The sequence below is a fragment of the Medicago truncatula genome, chromosome 3 (assembly GCF_003473485.1).
Source record: "Medicago truncatula cultivar Jemalong A17 chromosome 3, MtrunA17r5.0-ANR, whole genome shotgun sequence".
Classification (NCBI taxonomy): Eukaryota; Viridiplantae; Streptophyta; class Magnoliopsida; order Fabales; family Fabaceae; genus Medicago; species Medicago truncatula.
Window position 1 is genome coordinate 340,772 of NC_053044.1, and position 13,719 is coordinate 354,490.

Here is a 13,719-nt window from a genome sequence, read left to right on the forward strand (position 1 = left end):
TAGGGGCTGTTTTGAGATTTTAGAGAGTTTTGGGGGAGAAAGAAAGATAAGATAAGATATTAGGAGGAGATATAAAAAGGGAAGACCTAGGTTTTTAGAAACACTTTGTACGTACGACTGTTTTTGGAGAAAAGGGAGAAAAAGACAAGAGAAGAGCAAGAGAGACCTAGGGCTGCGATTTTCATCTATAAGGTAAGGGTGAGACTAACTCTGCAATTTTATTAATCATGTAATCCATCTGGTTGTAATTAGCAAGAAATAGGATTGAATTGGAGAAGTCGAGAATTAGGTCAAATTGTTAGAATTGATGATTAAACGGTGAAAATTAGTTAGATTGATGTAGAAAATGTCCTTTGACCTTAGAATATGTTTAGGATGAATTCTGGAATTGAAATTAGGCTTAGAACCATGTGAGATGATGGATTTTCGTAAAAACTACACTTCTGCCCGAGCCTGTATTCATCGCTCGCCCTCGCGAACGATGATCCTCGCCTCGCGAGGGATGAAGTTCATCGCTCGCCACGCGAGCCAATTACCCTCGCCTCGCGAGTTGCACGTCGCAGCTCGCCGCAGCGAACTATGTTACTCGCCATAGCGAGCATGACAAGAGAGCATGTAGAATTCTGTATTTTTGACTTTTGAGTTGAACCTTAGATGTTTTTGAGTGCCTAAAGATGTTTATTAAAGGTTAAATGATAACTTAGAATGAGATTGAACCTGGTTTAGCTTAGAACAACATTAGTTGGGAATCTAGCCTGTACTTGTAACACCCCGTTTTCCCAACATAAAAATTTCTTAACATAAATCAGAGTAAACATCACAAACGGGATATCACCTTTCACATAATCTAAAAACAGTTAAATAACAATTTAACTTCCAACAAAATATCTTAATCAATCGCAGCGGAGTTATTTCAAAATTATAAAATTGTCTTGGCACGCAGGCCTAATAAAAACATCTCATAAAATTCAGTTAAACATCATAAATGAACACGTAAAAGAATGAAGCATGCATATCATAAACCCCATCTCGTTACGTATCAGAGCAACCAAGGACTCAGTGAGGCAAGGCCACTCACGACAGCACAACAACAACTTAAGCTCGATCACCTGCAAGTTACTCATACGAAGAGCAACATTTCCAAGCAGAAGGGGTGAGATTTCACAAAACAATAATATTAATCAATATAATTCAACAATCGTAATTATCAACATAAACATCTTAAACATCATTGCATCTTTGATAATCAAATGTCAAGTAATCACTTCATTCAATCATCATAAATAACATAACATCTTTCATCAATTGACTCGACAATGCGACAATGCAACCTAAACCTCTTATATGCATGTGGTACCAATATAGGGCATGAGCCCCCAGCATTATAGTATTAATATACTTTCACGGCATAAGCCCCCAACAATTATTTTGAGCAAATGCTCCATCGTGGTGAGTACAAAGCTTCAGGGCATAAGCCCCCAACAAATGTATGCTAATGCATGGACTCAATCATCTAAAACATCTTAATCATCATGTCATATGCATCCAATAATTTGGAGTTCAACATCATCATAATCATCTTGTATAGACTCATGCAACTTAGTTAAATAACAATAGCGGCATAATCAGATCACAACAATATTATACTTCATCATATCAATTCATTTCATCAACATCTTGATCATTCAATAATATTTCAAGTAATGCAATTAATCATTAAATCACATTATAATCAGCTTAACACTTCATAACAGCTTCACAGATCTTAGTTAACATCTTAAATAGGTCACATTACTACCTAAGGGTCCAACCCTAATCAATTTATGCGAAATAGATCGCAACATACTAACTTGCATTTAGTTCTGGAAGTGCTCGCGAGGCGAGAGCATCTGCTCGCCATGGTGAGTACAAGCCAGAATTCCAACTTAAGTTGTTCTAAGCTAAACCAGGTTCAATCTCGTTCTAAATCATCATCTAATCTTTAATAAACATCTTAACGCACTCAAAAGCATCTAAGGTTCAACTCAAAAGTCAAAATTACAGAATTCAACATGCTCTCTGGTCATGCTCGCTATGGCGAGTAAGGTTGCTCGGTGGCGAGCTACGACTTGTAACTCGCGAGGCGAAGGGAAATGGATCGCTTGGCGAGCGATGAACTTCATCCCTCGCGAGGCGAGGATCATCGTTCGTGAGGGCGAGCGATGAATGTAGGCTCGGGCAGAATGCAGTTTTCTACGAAAATTCATCTAATCTCTTGGTTCTAAGCCTAATTTCAATTCCAGAATTCATCCTAATCATAATCTAAGGTCAAAGGACAGTTTCTACATCAATCTAATCAATTTTCACCGTTTAATCATCAATTCTAAGAATTTGACCTAATTTTCGATTTCTCCAATTCAATCCTAATTCTTGCTACTAAAACCGGATGGATTACATGATTAATAGAATTGTAGAGTTAGTCTCACCCTTACCTTGTATGAAGAAATCGCAGCTCTCTATGGTGATTCTCCCTTCTATGGATTTTTCTCCCTTTTCTCCAAAAACAGTCGTACGTACTAATTTTTCTAAGACTAAGTTTTCTCTTTTTATATCTCCTCCTAACCCTTAACTAAATATTTTATTTTATTTTCAAATCCTATTTTATTAAACAATAAAATAAGTCTCATAACCTCATAAAAATCATCAAAACACGTAACTCATCTAAAATCATCCAAATCATCTAAATCGTCATAAATCATCATAATTCACACATATATTATATAAATATAATATAACTCGTCTAGACTCAATTAAATAATTAATTAAATAAAAGTGGGCGTTACAGGCATCCAGCCCTCAACTTATTTGAGCATTAATATACTCCCAGGGCATCAAGCCCTCAACTTAATTGAGCAAAGGCTCCAGGGCATCAAGCCCCGAACGTGTTGAGCAAAGGCTCCAGGGCATCAAGCCCCCAACATGAATGAGTATGCATGGACTCAACAACTTGCAACTTGGACAACATCGACAACTTAAGACTCCAATACTTTGGAACGACAACTTACAACTTAGACAACATCGACAACTTAAGACTCCAATACTTTGGAACGACAACTTACAACTTTACAACTTAGACCAACACCTGCAACTTGATCAATATTCAACAGCAACAGAAACAGCACAAGCAATTCACAACATAACAATATTAATGAAAAGCATCAACAACTTAAACATCATACATTTTCCACATAAGGCATATAAATATTTCACATAACCAACAACAGCAACATAGGCAGCACGTAAACATCTCAAGATATAACAACATCAAATGATAATCAACATCAACTTAAACATCTTATATAATTCACATAATGCATATACAAATATATTACATTACTATCAACATTAAATCATATTATAACAGCTTCACAGATCATTAGTAATATTATATTCAACCTCCATTCCTACCCCAAGGATCAACTCACATCAACTTGTACGACAAAGGTCACATTTAACCTAACAAGGTGTTCTGTAACTTGGTAACTCGCGAGGCGAGAGCCTCTACTCGCTATGGCGAGTTCAGGTGCAACTCCCAAAAATTCATTCTTAAACTATTCTCAGTTCAATCTCATTCTACAATCTTTCCTAATCATTATTATACATATTCAGGCACTCAAAATCATCTAAAGTTCAACTTAAGAAGTTAATTCTCAAAATCAGGTTGTCACACTGATCAACTCGCTATGGCGAGCTGCAAGGTGCAACTCGCGAGGCGAATGAAATTTGCTCGCGAGGCGAGCGATGAAGTTCATCACTTGCTATGGCGAGGATCATCACTCGGGAGGCGAGCGATGAATGTTGGCTCGGGCAGAATTGCAGTTTTCACGAAAATTCACCTATTCACATGGTTTAAACCTCAAAACTGGTTCCTGTAATCATCTCATGGATTATCTAAGGTCTGTAAATAGTTTCTACATCAATCTAACAACTTTTCATCAATTAATCATCAATTCTTCACTTTAACCTAATTCTCCAATTCTCAAAACTAAACCTCCAACATGTTAAATCTAATTATCAGAATCATAGGCTTAAGAAGATTGAATGCTAGTCCCACCCTTACCTTAAGATTAACGATCGGCAGCCTTTCCTCTTGGTTCTTCTCTTCCCATAAATGTGAAATAATTGACATACTTGTGGTTGAGAGTGATTGGTTATGATATTTGGATTTATCATTATGAATTATTATTTGGGATTAATTATTCATGCGACTGTTGAGATTTTATACATGCATGTTGTTTTGGATTTTGTATGATGACGTAGTGTCTATTTCTTGAATATATGCTTTATTCGCGAATTTTATCGCTTTGATAGAAATAGGGCGTTACACATAGTACATAAAAAACTAAGAGTAGCAAATCTATAACCTTCATTTTTTAAGATAACTGAGGAGATGAGAGGTCATATCGAAAACACACTAACTCATGGAAATGGGAGCAAATGAGAGAAAAATGACCAAAACTTAGACTTGACGGCAACATGGTCATCGCGTGACCACCTTAACTTAATCAATATCATCATTTAATTAAAATCAATCAAGGCTAAAATTTGGTATCAAATTAACTTTGACATTTTAATGTCATTTAATCCCAACTCATTTTTATATATTGATTGAGGGTATTTCTGTGATAAAAAAAAATTATATCACTATTCCATACTTAAAAAAAAAAAAAATTATGCCACTATTCCCTAAAAAAAAATATCATGCCACTATTCCCTGAAAAAAAAATTGAACATGCAAGAATTTTGGTTAAGAAATGTCCATTTACTCATATATTATCACTGCAAGAATTTTGTTTTGAATGAAAATGATATGCATTGATTATAGTTTTTTTTTTTGAAGAAATGCATTGATTTTAGTTGATTACGTAATATGCATAGTCAAAGATAATTCATAACACATTTACCTTCAATTCCTTAATGGTGATTGTAACGTCCACTTTCGTTTAATTAATTATTTAATCGAGTTTAGACGATTATATTATATTTATATAATATATGTGTGAGTTTTGTTGATTTAGATGATTTGGATGATGTTGATGTGTTTTGATGATTTGATGAGATTATGAGACTTATTTTATTGTTAAATAAGATAAGATTTGAAAATAAAATAAAATATTTAGTTGAGGGCTGTTTTGAGATTTTAGAGAGTTTTGGGGGAGAAAGTGAGATAAGATAAGATTTTAGGTGGAGATATAAAAAGAGAAAACCTAGTTTTTAGAAAACAATTGCACGTACGATCAAACTTTGGAAAAAGGAGGAAAAAGCCAAGAGAAGGGAGAATCACCTTAGAGTGCTGCGATTTTCTTCAAACAAGATAAGGGTGAGACTAATAATTCAGTAATGTTGATTAGTATAGTTCTGATGATTAATTAGCAAGAATTAGGATTGAATTGGAGGAAACGAAAACTAGGTCAAATCCCTAAAATTGATGATCAAACGGTGAAAATTGATTAGATTGATGTAGAAACTGTCCCTTGACCTTAGAATATGTTTAGGATGAATTCTGGAATTGAAATTAGGCTTAGAACCATGTGATTAGATGATTTTTCGTAGAAAACTGCATTCTGCCCGAGCGAACATTCATCGCTCGCCCTGGCGAACGATGATCCTCGCCTCGCGAGTGATGAAGTTCATCGCTCGCCACGCGAGCCAAAACCCTCGCCTCGCGAGTTACATGTCGTAGATCGCCACAACGAGCAACCCTACTCGCCATAGCGAGCATGACCAGAGAGCATGTCGAATTCTGAGTTTTTGACTTTTGAGTTGAACCTTAGATGCCTTTGAGTACCTTTAGGTGTCTACTAAAGATTAGAGGATGATTTAGAACAAGATTGAACCTGGAACAACCTTAGTTGGGAATCTGGCTTGTACTCGCCATGGCGAGCAGATGCTCTCGCCTCGCGAGCACTTCCAGAACTGAGTGCTTTTGAGGATTTTGAGACCTGAGTTGCTTGGATTGATTAGAAAAGGAACCTTAGGTACTAATGAGACCTATTTAAGATATTAACTGAGAACTGTGAAGCTATTATGAAATGCTAAGTGATTATAATGTGATTTATTGATTGATTGCATTACTTGAATTATTATTGAATGATCAAGAAATTGTTGAAGATGAATTGATATTAAGCTGTTGATGTGATCTTAGTTATGCTGCTATTGTTAATTAACTAAGTTGCATGAGTCTGAATAAGATAATTAAATTGATGATGAACTCCAAATTATTGGATGTATAAGAGATTTGATGATTAAGATGTTTTGTTGATAGAGTCCATGCATGAGCATACATTGAGCTTTGTCCTCACCACGATTTGAGCTTTGTCCTCACCATGATTGGAGCTTTGTCCTCCCCACGATGCTATAAGTATATTAATACTTTGATGACGATTGGTACCACATGCATATAAGAGGTCTAAGTTGCATTGTCGCATTTGTCGAGTCTAAAGATGTTATGTTATTGATGATGATTGAATGCTGTGATTACTTGTTAATTGTTATCAAAGATGCAATGATGATTAAGACTGTTTATGATGTTAATTATGATTTCGAATTATATTGATTAATATTATTGTGTTATGAAATCTCACCCCTTCAGCTTGAAAATGTTGCTCTTCGTATGAGTAACTTGTAGGTGATCGAGCTTAGTGTGCAGATTGCTGTCGTGAGTGGCCTTGCCTCACTGTGTCGTCTAGGTCGCTCTGATACGTAACAGGATGGGGTTTTCATGATTTACATGCTTCATTCTTTTACGTGTTCATTTATGATATTAGACTGAATTATTATGAGATGTTTAATGAGGCCTGCGTGCCAAGACTTTATGATGATTAGAATTTATTTTCGCTGCTATTTGGTTGATGAAGGATAAATTATTATTTATCTATGTTTTGAAGATTTTTAAGAATGTAATATCCTGTTAACTGTTGTTTACTCTGATTATATGTTTGAAATTTTTATATTAGGAAAACGGGGTGTTACAGTGATCATCATTTACCTTCAATTCCTTTTCCACTAAAAAATAATTCGTTCAATTCCTTCAACATGATAAATGGGTGATTTGCGTTTTTAATACTATGTTTAATGTTCAATAATCTGCTGGCCTTTTTCAGCTTTGGCATTTCAGTCAAAGTGATTTAATTCAGATTTGTTGCATCCTCTTTACTTACCCTTTTCATTGGTGTTGTAACCTTTGGATAATCATTAATATTGAATTTTATGTGTAAACACTTGGTTTATAACATTTGGATAATTTTAATTTTAAATTTATTGTATGAAAATTGTGTTGTTTCTTATCGTTTTTATTTAAGTATATATTTTATACGATCATGAATGCATGTTTATATCATTTGGAAGTAATTTTTTATCCTATGCATGTCCCAGCCAAAAAACAATTATATAATCTGAAATGTACCTTTTTTTACCTTTTCTTACTTCAAAGTTAGGCTTTTCTTGGGTGTTCGACGCTTTTCGGATTCTATAATCTGAAATGACTAAAAGGGTTTCAGATTATACAATCTGAAATGTAGTTTTACAGAGATCACACAAACATCTCTAAGGTGCTCCAACGGTTTAAGAACTTTTCGGATTTTATAATTCAAACCGGTTTTAGATTATAAAATATTAACAAATGATATTTTTAGAAGGTTTTATTATTGATGACTAAAAAAATCATATATGAAGAACCAAATTCTTATACCAATAACCCATTCTATTTCTTTTACTCTTGACCTAAGTAATAGATTAGTATTCTCATCATTTTTTATGAAATCTGTTTTATTTAGGGTGTGACAAGCCAGGTAATTAACGAGGAATACATGTGATATTAAGCCTGATCGATGATAGATCTCTAGACGAGATTACAAAAGTACACACCGAGGGGGAAATTCCTAATTGACCAAGGTGGAACTCGATTACCACACAAATGACAAATCTGTAATACTTTTTTGTCTCCCCTAAATAAATTCCCAAGGGTTTGATTGTACCAATTATTATGTGACTTGTGTTTATTTTCATATATGCACGTACACGCACATAACAGCTCTTGTCATTCTCCAAAGCCACGCATGCAAAATGATATCACAGAAATTGACATTGTTCTCAACTAATAATTATGTCAATTGTCTAAGCAACCTTATTACAAAGTATGGATTCGTAGATATTTTCACAAATGAAATTATTGCTAGTTTTATCATCTTCGTCTAAGCCACGTCTTTTATAATATTTAATCTATAGCATTTTCATATCACTTTTGTAAGATGGATTAAAGTTAAGTGATCAAAAGTGTTATTTTTAAAATAGGGGACGATAGTCCCCGGATTTTAAAACTTAAAGAGTTAAAAAGTGCATTTTAGTTTAGTATAATGATCAAATTATTACACATATTAAGAAAGGTGGGTGATCATATTCAATGTATGTGATCCCAATAAAAAATAGTGTATTGTCTAAATTACCCTCCATGACTAACGAATTGAGTTATTGAAAATATAAAAAATTAAATTAATTGACAAATAGTATGGAGAACCATTTACCTGATTAATGCAATAGAAATAATCGACGATGTGAAAAATTTTAATTGAAGTGTGTTAAAAGAGTGTGTTAGAGAACAACCCCAGTCTTTCACTAATTTTATAAGTGAAGTGATTTAACTTTTGCTTGTATTTCAATGAAGAAACTATGATTTTTTTTTTTTTTTTTCATTTTGAGTAGACATGAAAAACTTAAAAATAGTGGTCCCTCCTTATAATTCAACTCATGTGTATCATTAGAAATTTCAATTTTTTTTGGCATAATTACACTTTTGGTTCTTCCATTTTGACCAACTCACGAAAATGGTCCTAACTTTTTTAAATCGAACAAAATCGTCCTTAAACTATATGTTTTTTGCAGTTTTAGTCCTATCTCCCTGTTTCCAACTCCATAAATGACAGTTTTAGTCCAACCACTTATGCTCAACCATGAAGTAAACAAGGAATAAAACATGTGCGTACAAGGAATCTACTTTATTCAGCACACTAACCTAATTTCCGAGATATGTTACATACCTGAAACATGTCTTAGAAATTAGGGTTTTTCTTGGTTTGTGTGTTGAACAAAGTAGATTCCTTGTACCCACATGATTTATTCATTGTTTATTTTATGGTTGAGCATAGGTGGTTGGATTAAAACTGTCATTTCTGTGCGTTTCTAGAGTTGGAAATAGGGAGATATGACTAAAACTGCAAAAAACATATAGTTTAGGGACGATTTTGTTTGATTTAAAAAAGGTAGGACCATTTTCGTGAGTTGGTCAAAATGCGAGGACCAAATGTGTAATTAAGCCTTTTTTTTCACTCATGTGATACATAGCAATTTGCAATTTTATGTTTTTTTGAACAAGTGAATAAAAAAGGAGGGACGCCCTAAAAAGGAGGGACCACCCTAAACTACATAATAAAACCTTCCTCTCAAGCTTTCCGCGCAGTCTAGGGGGAAGGTTTTTAGACGTGGGTCCCACCCTAAAACAACTTTCTTTCCTCACTAACACATCAACCAAACGATGAAAGCACGCATTTCAATAAACTTTCATTCTTTGGTGCTTTCTATCCATTGCCTTTCCTTAGAACCAAACATTGTCTTATGCTAAATTGAAAAGAGCACAAGTATATTGTTCTAAATTTATTTTATAAACTCTGACTTTTGTATGTATATGTACTATAAATTATTTTATTTAAATATGGGGTCATTTTTGTCATTTGATAGATAAATATCTTTCTTTCATTTCACTTTCTTGTCACTTTCATTCATATCAAATATCTAAAAAATCATTTCACTTTTCACCCACTTTCTTTCCTTTAACAATCTTTCATTTTACAATCTTTCCTCTTACTTTCTCTTGTCATCCAAACAAAGTCTAATGTTTTCTCCCTTTATGATTTTGCAGCCCCTTCCTTTTTTTTTTTTAAATTTAGGCTCAGGCTACGTCATTTATTGACATTCAACGTCTTTCGTATCTAACATAACTTTTCTTTGAAGGGCGTAAATCAAAACCATAAGAAGTACACTTTTATGTGTTCTTAAAAAAAAGTACACCTTTATGTTAAAAGTTGTGTAATTGTAACTTTAACAAGTCTTTGAGTTATATTTTTAAGATAAACTTTTCTTTTATGTATTCCTTAAATAACATCTTTAAAATACTTGTTAGCATGACCCGATAGTAAAAACACTAAAAATCAATAGGTACTAAGAGCGAATAAAACACCTTATTAGAGTTTCAAACTTTTTGGTGTTTTTTGTTGTTTTTAATATTTAGTTTTAAAGAAAAGTCACATTGATATGAAAGTTAGAGTCACGTTAATTAATTACTAATGTCTCTGTCGTATAAATTTGGAGGAAAATCGGAAGCGGGAATACATAATCACAAAGGAAGAAAATGTTACTAAAATGTTAAATATGTTTGGATTTCATTCCAAAAGTTAGTTTAAAGGTGAAGTACTCAAGCATATTATACACTAAACATCATGGGATCTGAGCAATGTGAGACTAAAAACAAACTACAAACAACTTTAAAACCGACTTCAACACAAAAATCACTCAAACAAGGGGAGCAAATCTACGATACTTAAAAGACTAAAAGTGCAATTAAAACAACTCTTTTAGTTCATAAAAAATCTATTATTCCATCCAGAGCCATTAACAATAAAAATCTTTAAGTTTATTATTTTAATAAATATCATGTATTGTTTTAATACATGTACATCCTCCGGTCACTATTATAAGCAAAAATCAACATTTTAATTTATTGATTAAATGATGTATGTGGTCTATAATAAAGATTATATACATCATTTAATGAATGAATCTAAAATGTTAATTTTTGCTTATAATAGTGACCGGAGGGTGTATATGTTAAGGTATTTTAGTAAATATAATATATTACTTTGAGTAATTTTTAGAGTGTGTTTGGATGGAGAATGTTTTGAGGGAATTCAACTACTTTGAGGTGAATTCAAAACAATAGAATTCACCTTAAAGTAGTTGAATTCCCTCAAAACATTCTTCCATCCAAACACACTCTTAAGGTATTTTAGTATTAAATTTAAATGTATTAGTGTCTATGCCGCAAAAATTTGCCGCGCTCCAGCCCAGCGCCATTTTTGGGGTTGGTTGCGCCGCAATCCTACAAAATAAATTTATACTATTATTTAACACCCCACCCCCCCCCCCCCCCCCAAAAAAAAAACAATTTGAATCTTAGATCCGTCTCTACTTGTATGTAAAAATTAGAAAGGAAATTACCAAATCACAAAAGGAGAAAACATAAGTGTTAAAATACTCAAAAATTAGAGCGAAATCACATACTTGAGGGAATAAAAGTGTAAAGATGTCTTTAAATTTATAATAAGATGTATTATTCCATTCTCCATTAATAATAACATGAAAAAGATAAGAATCAATTCCATAATAAAATCCCAAAAAACAAAGACATGTGATTTTAAACTAATAATTGCATAATGTTTGAATGAGATCTGATCCAAAATCAATTTCATGGACAATAAGGTCTACCCAAACGAGCCCTATGACTTGGTATATTGAAGTGCCTAATCCTTCCTTCTTGTTCCCTCAAATAACCTTCACAAAGAAAAGCCTTTGAAAATTGATCCTCAACTTTCCTATCAACATCATGAACAAACACATCAGTATCACCATTTTCTCTATTCCTAGCAATCAAACCAGCTGTATAAATAGCACTCATCCTCCCCGGCGCGCCATCGAAGTACCCCGTTGGTGCATCCACCATGATCACATCCCATTCCACATCATAAATTTCACTTGGAAATCCTTTAAGTGCTAATCCACATTTTGAAAATCTTGGGTCAGAAACTTTTTTGCAATCCTCTTGTTCCATTCCAATTTTCATTAGTTCATCACTTTGATGTACTTTTGTATCATACACAACATGATATGATTCCAACGTTGGGAACTTTGATTGGATTTGCTCAATCCATGTCTTGTCTTCTTCAAGGAAAACGGTCCGGCCGCCGTAGTTTAATGATGTCCACATGAGACTATCATGACCTAATCCAAAGACCAAGAAGTTGCAAGGTGATTTTTTTTGAAGAACTTTGGCTGAGACTGAGATCTCTTGAATTGTTTGTTGAGGGGTGATTTTTGTTGTTGCATAATGGATTAATGCATTGGCTAATGATGGAGGGTTTTTTGTGCATGTTGGTGTTATAGGGAGTGAAGGACATTCAGATTTTGTGGTTTTTTCTGTTTCTTGCGATGAGATTTTTGAGTCATTGTTGGTGTTTGAAGTTGTGGTGAGTGGTTGAGTAAATGAGAAAATGGATGATTTGAATAGCATGATGAAGAGAAAGAGAAATACAAGAGAGATGATGACTAGTTTGAGATTGGATGAGAGTTGTGTTTTGGATCTCATGGTTTCAATTTGATTATTTTGATAGAAGAAGAAAAAATGTATGTTTTGGATCTCAACTAGTGAGGAATAGATTGGATGAGTTTTATTTTGAAAATTTATGTGAGAGAGGTGTTTGTTGGAAAATGAAAATGTGAATTTGCTTAAGAGTAAAGGTGAAGAAAATATGTAAGAATCATAAGCTCATAGCAAAGGATTGGTGATATTGACTTTTGAGGTGTCATATATTGTTTGGATTGCACCTACTAAAGTATTCATTTGGTGAGAATAAAACACCTAACGTTTGGTAGTGTTTTGGAGATTATGGAGTGGAGGAGTCATGGAGTATTATATAGATTTAATTCAAGGAGAATTCTTTTGTATTTTAAAATAATTAAATGTAAAAAAATAGTATAAAATGAAATGAATGTACGTTACAAAATTTTAGAATATCATAGTACTTATCCTTAACTTTTTTAACATTTTTTCTAATATCAATATTTTTTATTTCAATTAATTATAATTGTCGGATAGTTAAAAATAATTTAAAAGTTGAATATATTATTTATTGTGATGATTGATGGTGTAAAAAGTTTTACATCAACTGTATATACAGTTTATGGTAAAGAAAATAATAGTGGCAACGTTGTAAGGTGACAAAGTGAGTACAAGTGAATAAGTGATATGATATAAATTGGAAAATATATTAATAATTCTAATAATTTTATTGATTAAATATGAAGGAACGAAATTTGGGCCCCATGACTATGACGAGAAAGCTACTCGGGTGTAATTTTTTATTGACAAGATCTGAATACATTTGATTCTTTAAATATTAGTTAAATTTGGTGGATCACAATAATAATATTTTTTTTGACTTAACAACACTTTTGCCCCTATCTTTTTAAAAGTTACGATTTTAATCCCCTAACTAATTAAAATTCTAAAACAGTCTCCTATATATTGAATCTTTGGCAGTTTTGGCTCCCAAAGCCACTTTTGACTTAGTCTTCTCTAACGTGTCACTCACATCCCTTATATGTATATTTACTTAAGTATACATATAATTCAATGAACCTATAAAGTTGATTTTTATTTATAAATATGACCTGATAGAGTAATTGTTAACCTGATCCTTAAATTATATGTATACTTTTGATACGTGTTAGTTTTATACATGATGAAAAGTAAAAGAGATAGAAGACAATCATTCGGTCATTATTATAAGCAAAACCCCATATTTTAAATTAATTCAATAAATGATATATATGGTCTATAATAAAGACTACATA

General features: G+C 32.9%; 1 protein-coding gene across 1 annotated transcript; it reads right to left on the bottom strand.

Annotated features, from left to right (window-relative positions):
- Positions 1-11,379: 11,379 nt before the first annotated feature.
- LOC11409087 (glucuronoxylan 4-O-methyltransferase 2) lies at positions 11,380-12,672 on the bottom strand. The gene has a single exon (XM_003598003.4). It carries the CDS (start codon positions 12,449-12,451, stop codon positions 11,555-11,557), a length of 897 nt encoding a protein of 298 aa, XP_003598051.1. The 5' UTR covers positions 12,452-12,672; the 3' UTR covers positions 11,380-11,554.
- Positions 12,673-13,719: the final 1,047 nt, after the last annotated feature.

What these genes read in the sequence shown, in the direction of transcription:
- LOC11409087 (XM_003598003.4), bottom strand. Translation starts at nt 12,451, where the DNA reads ATGAGATCCAAAACACAACTCTCATCCAATCTCAAACTAGTCATCATC.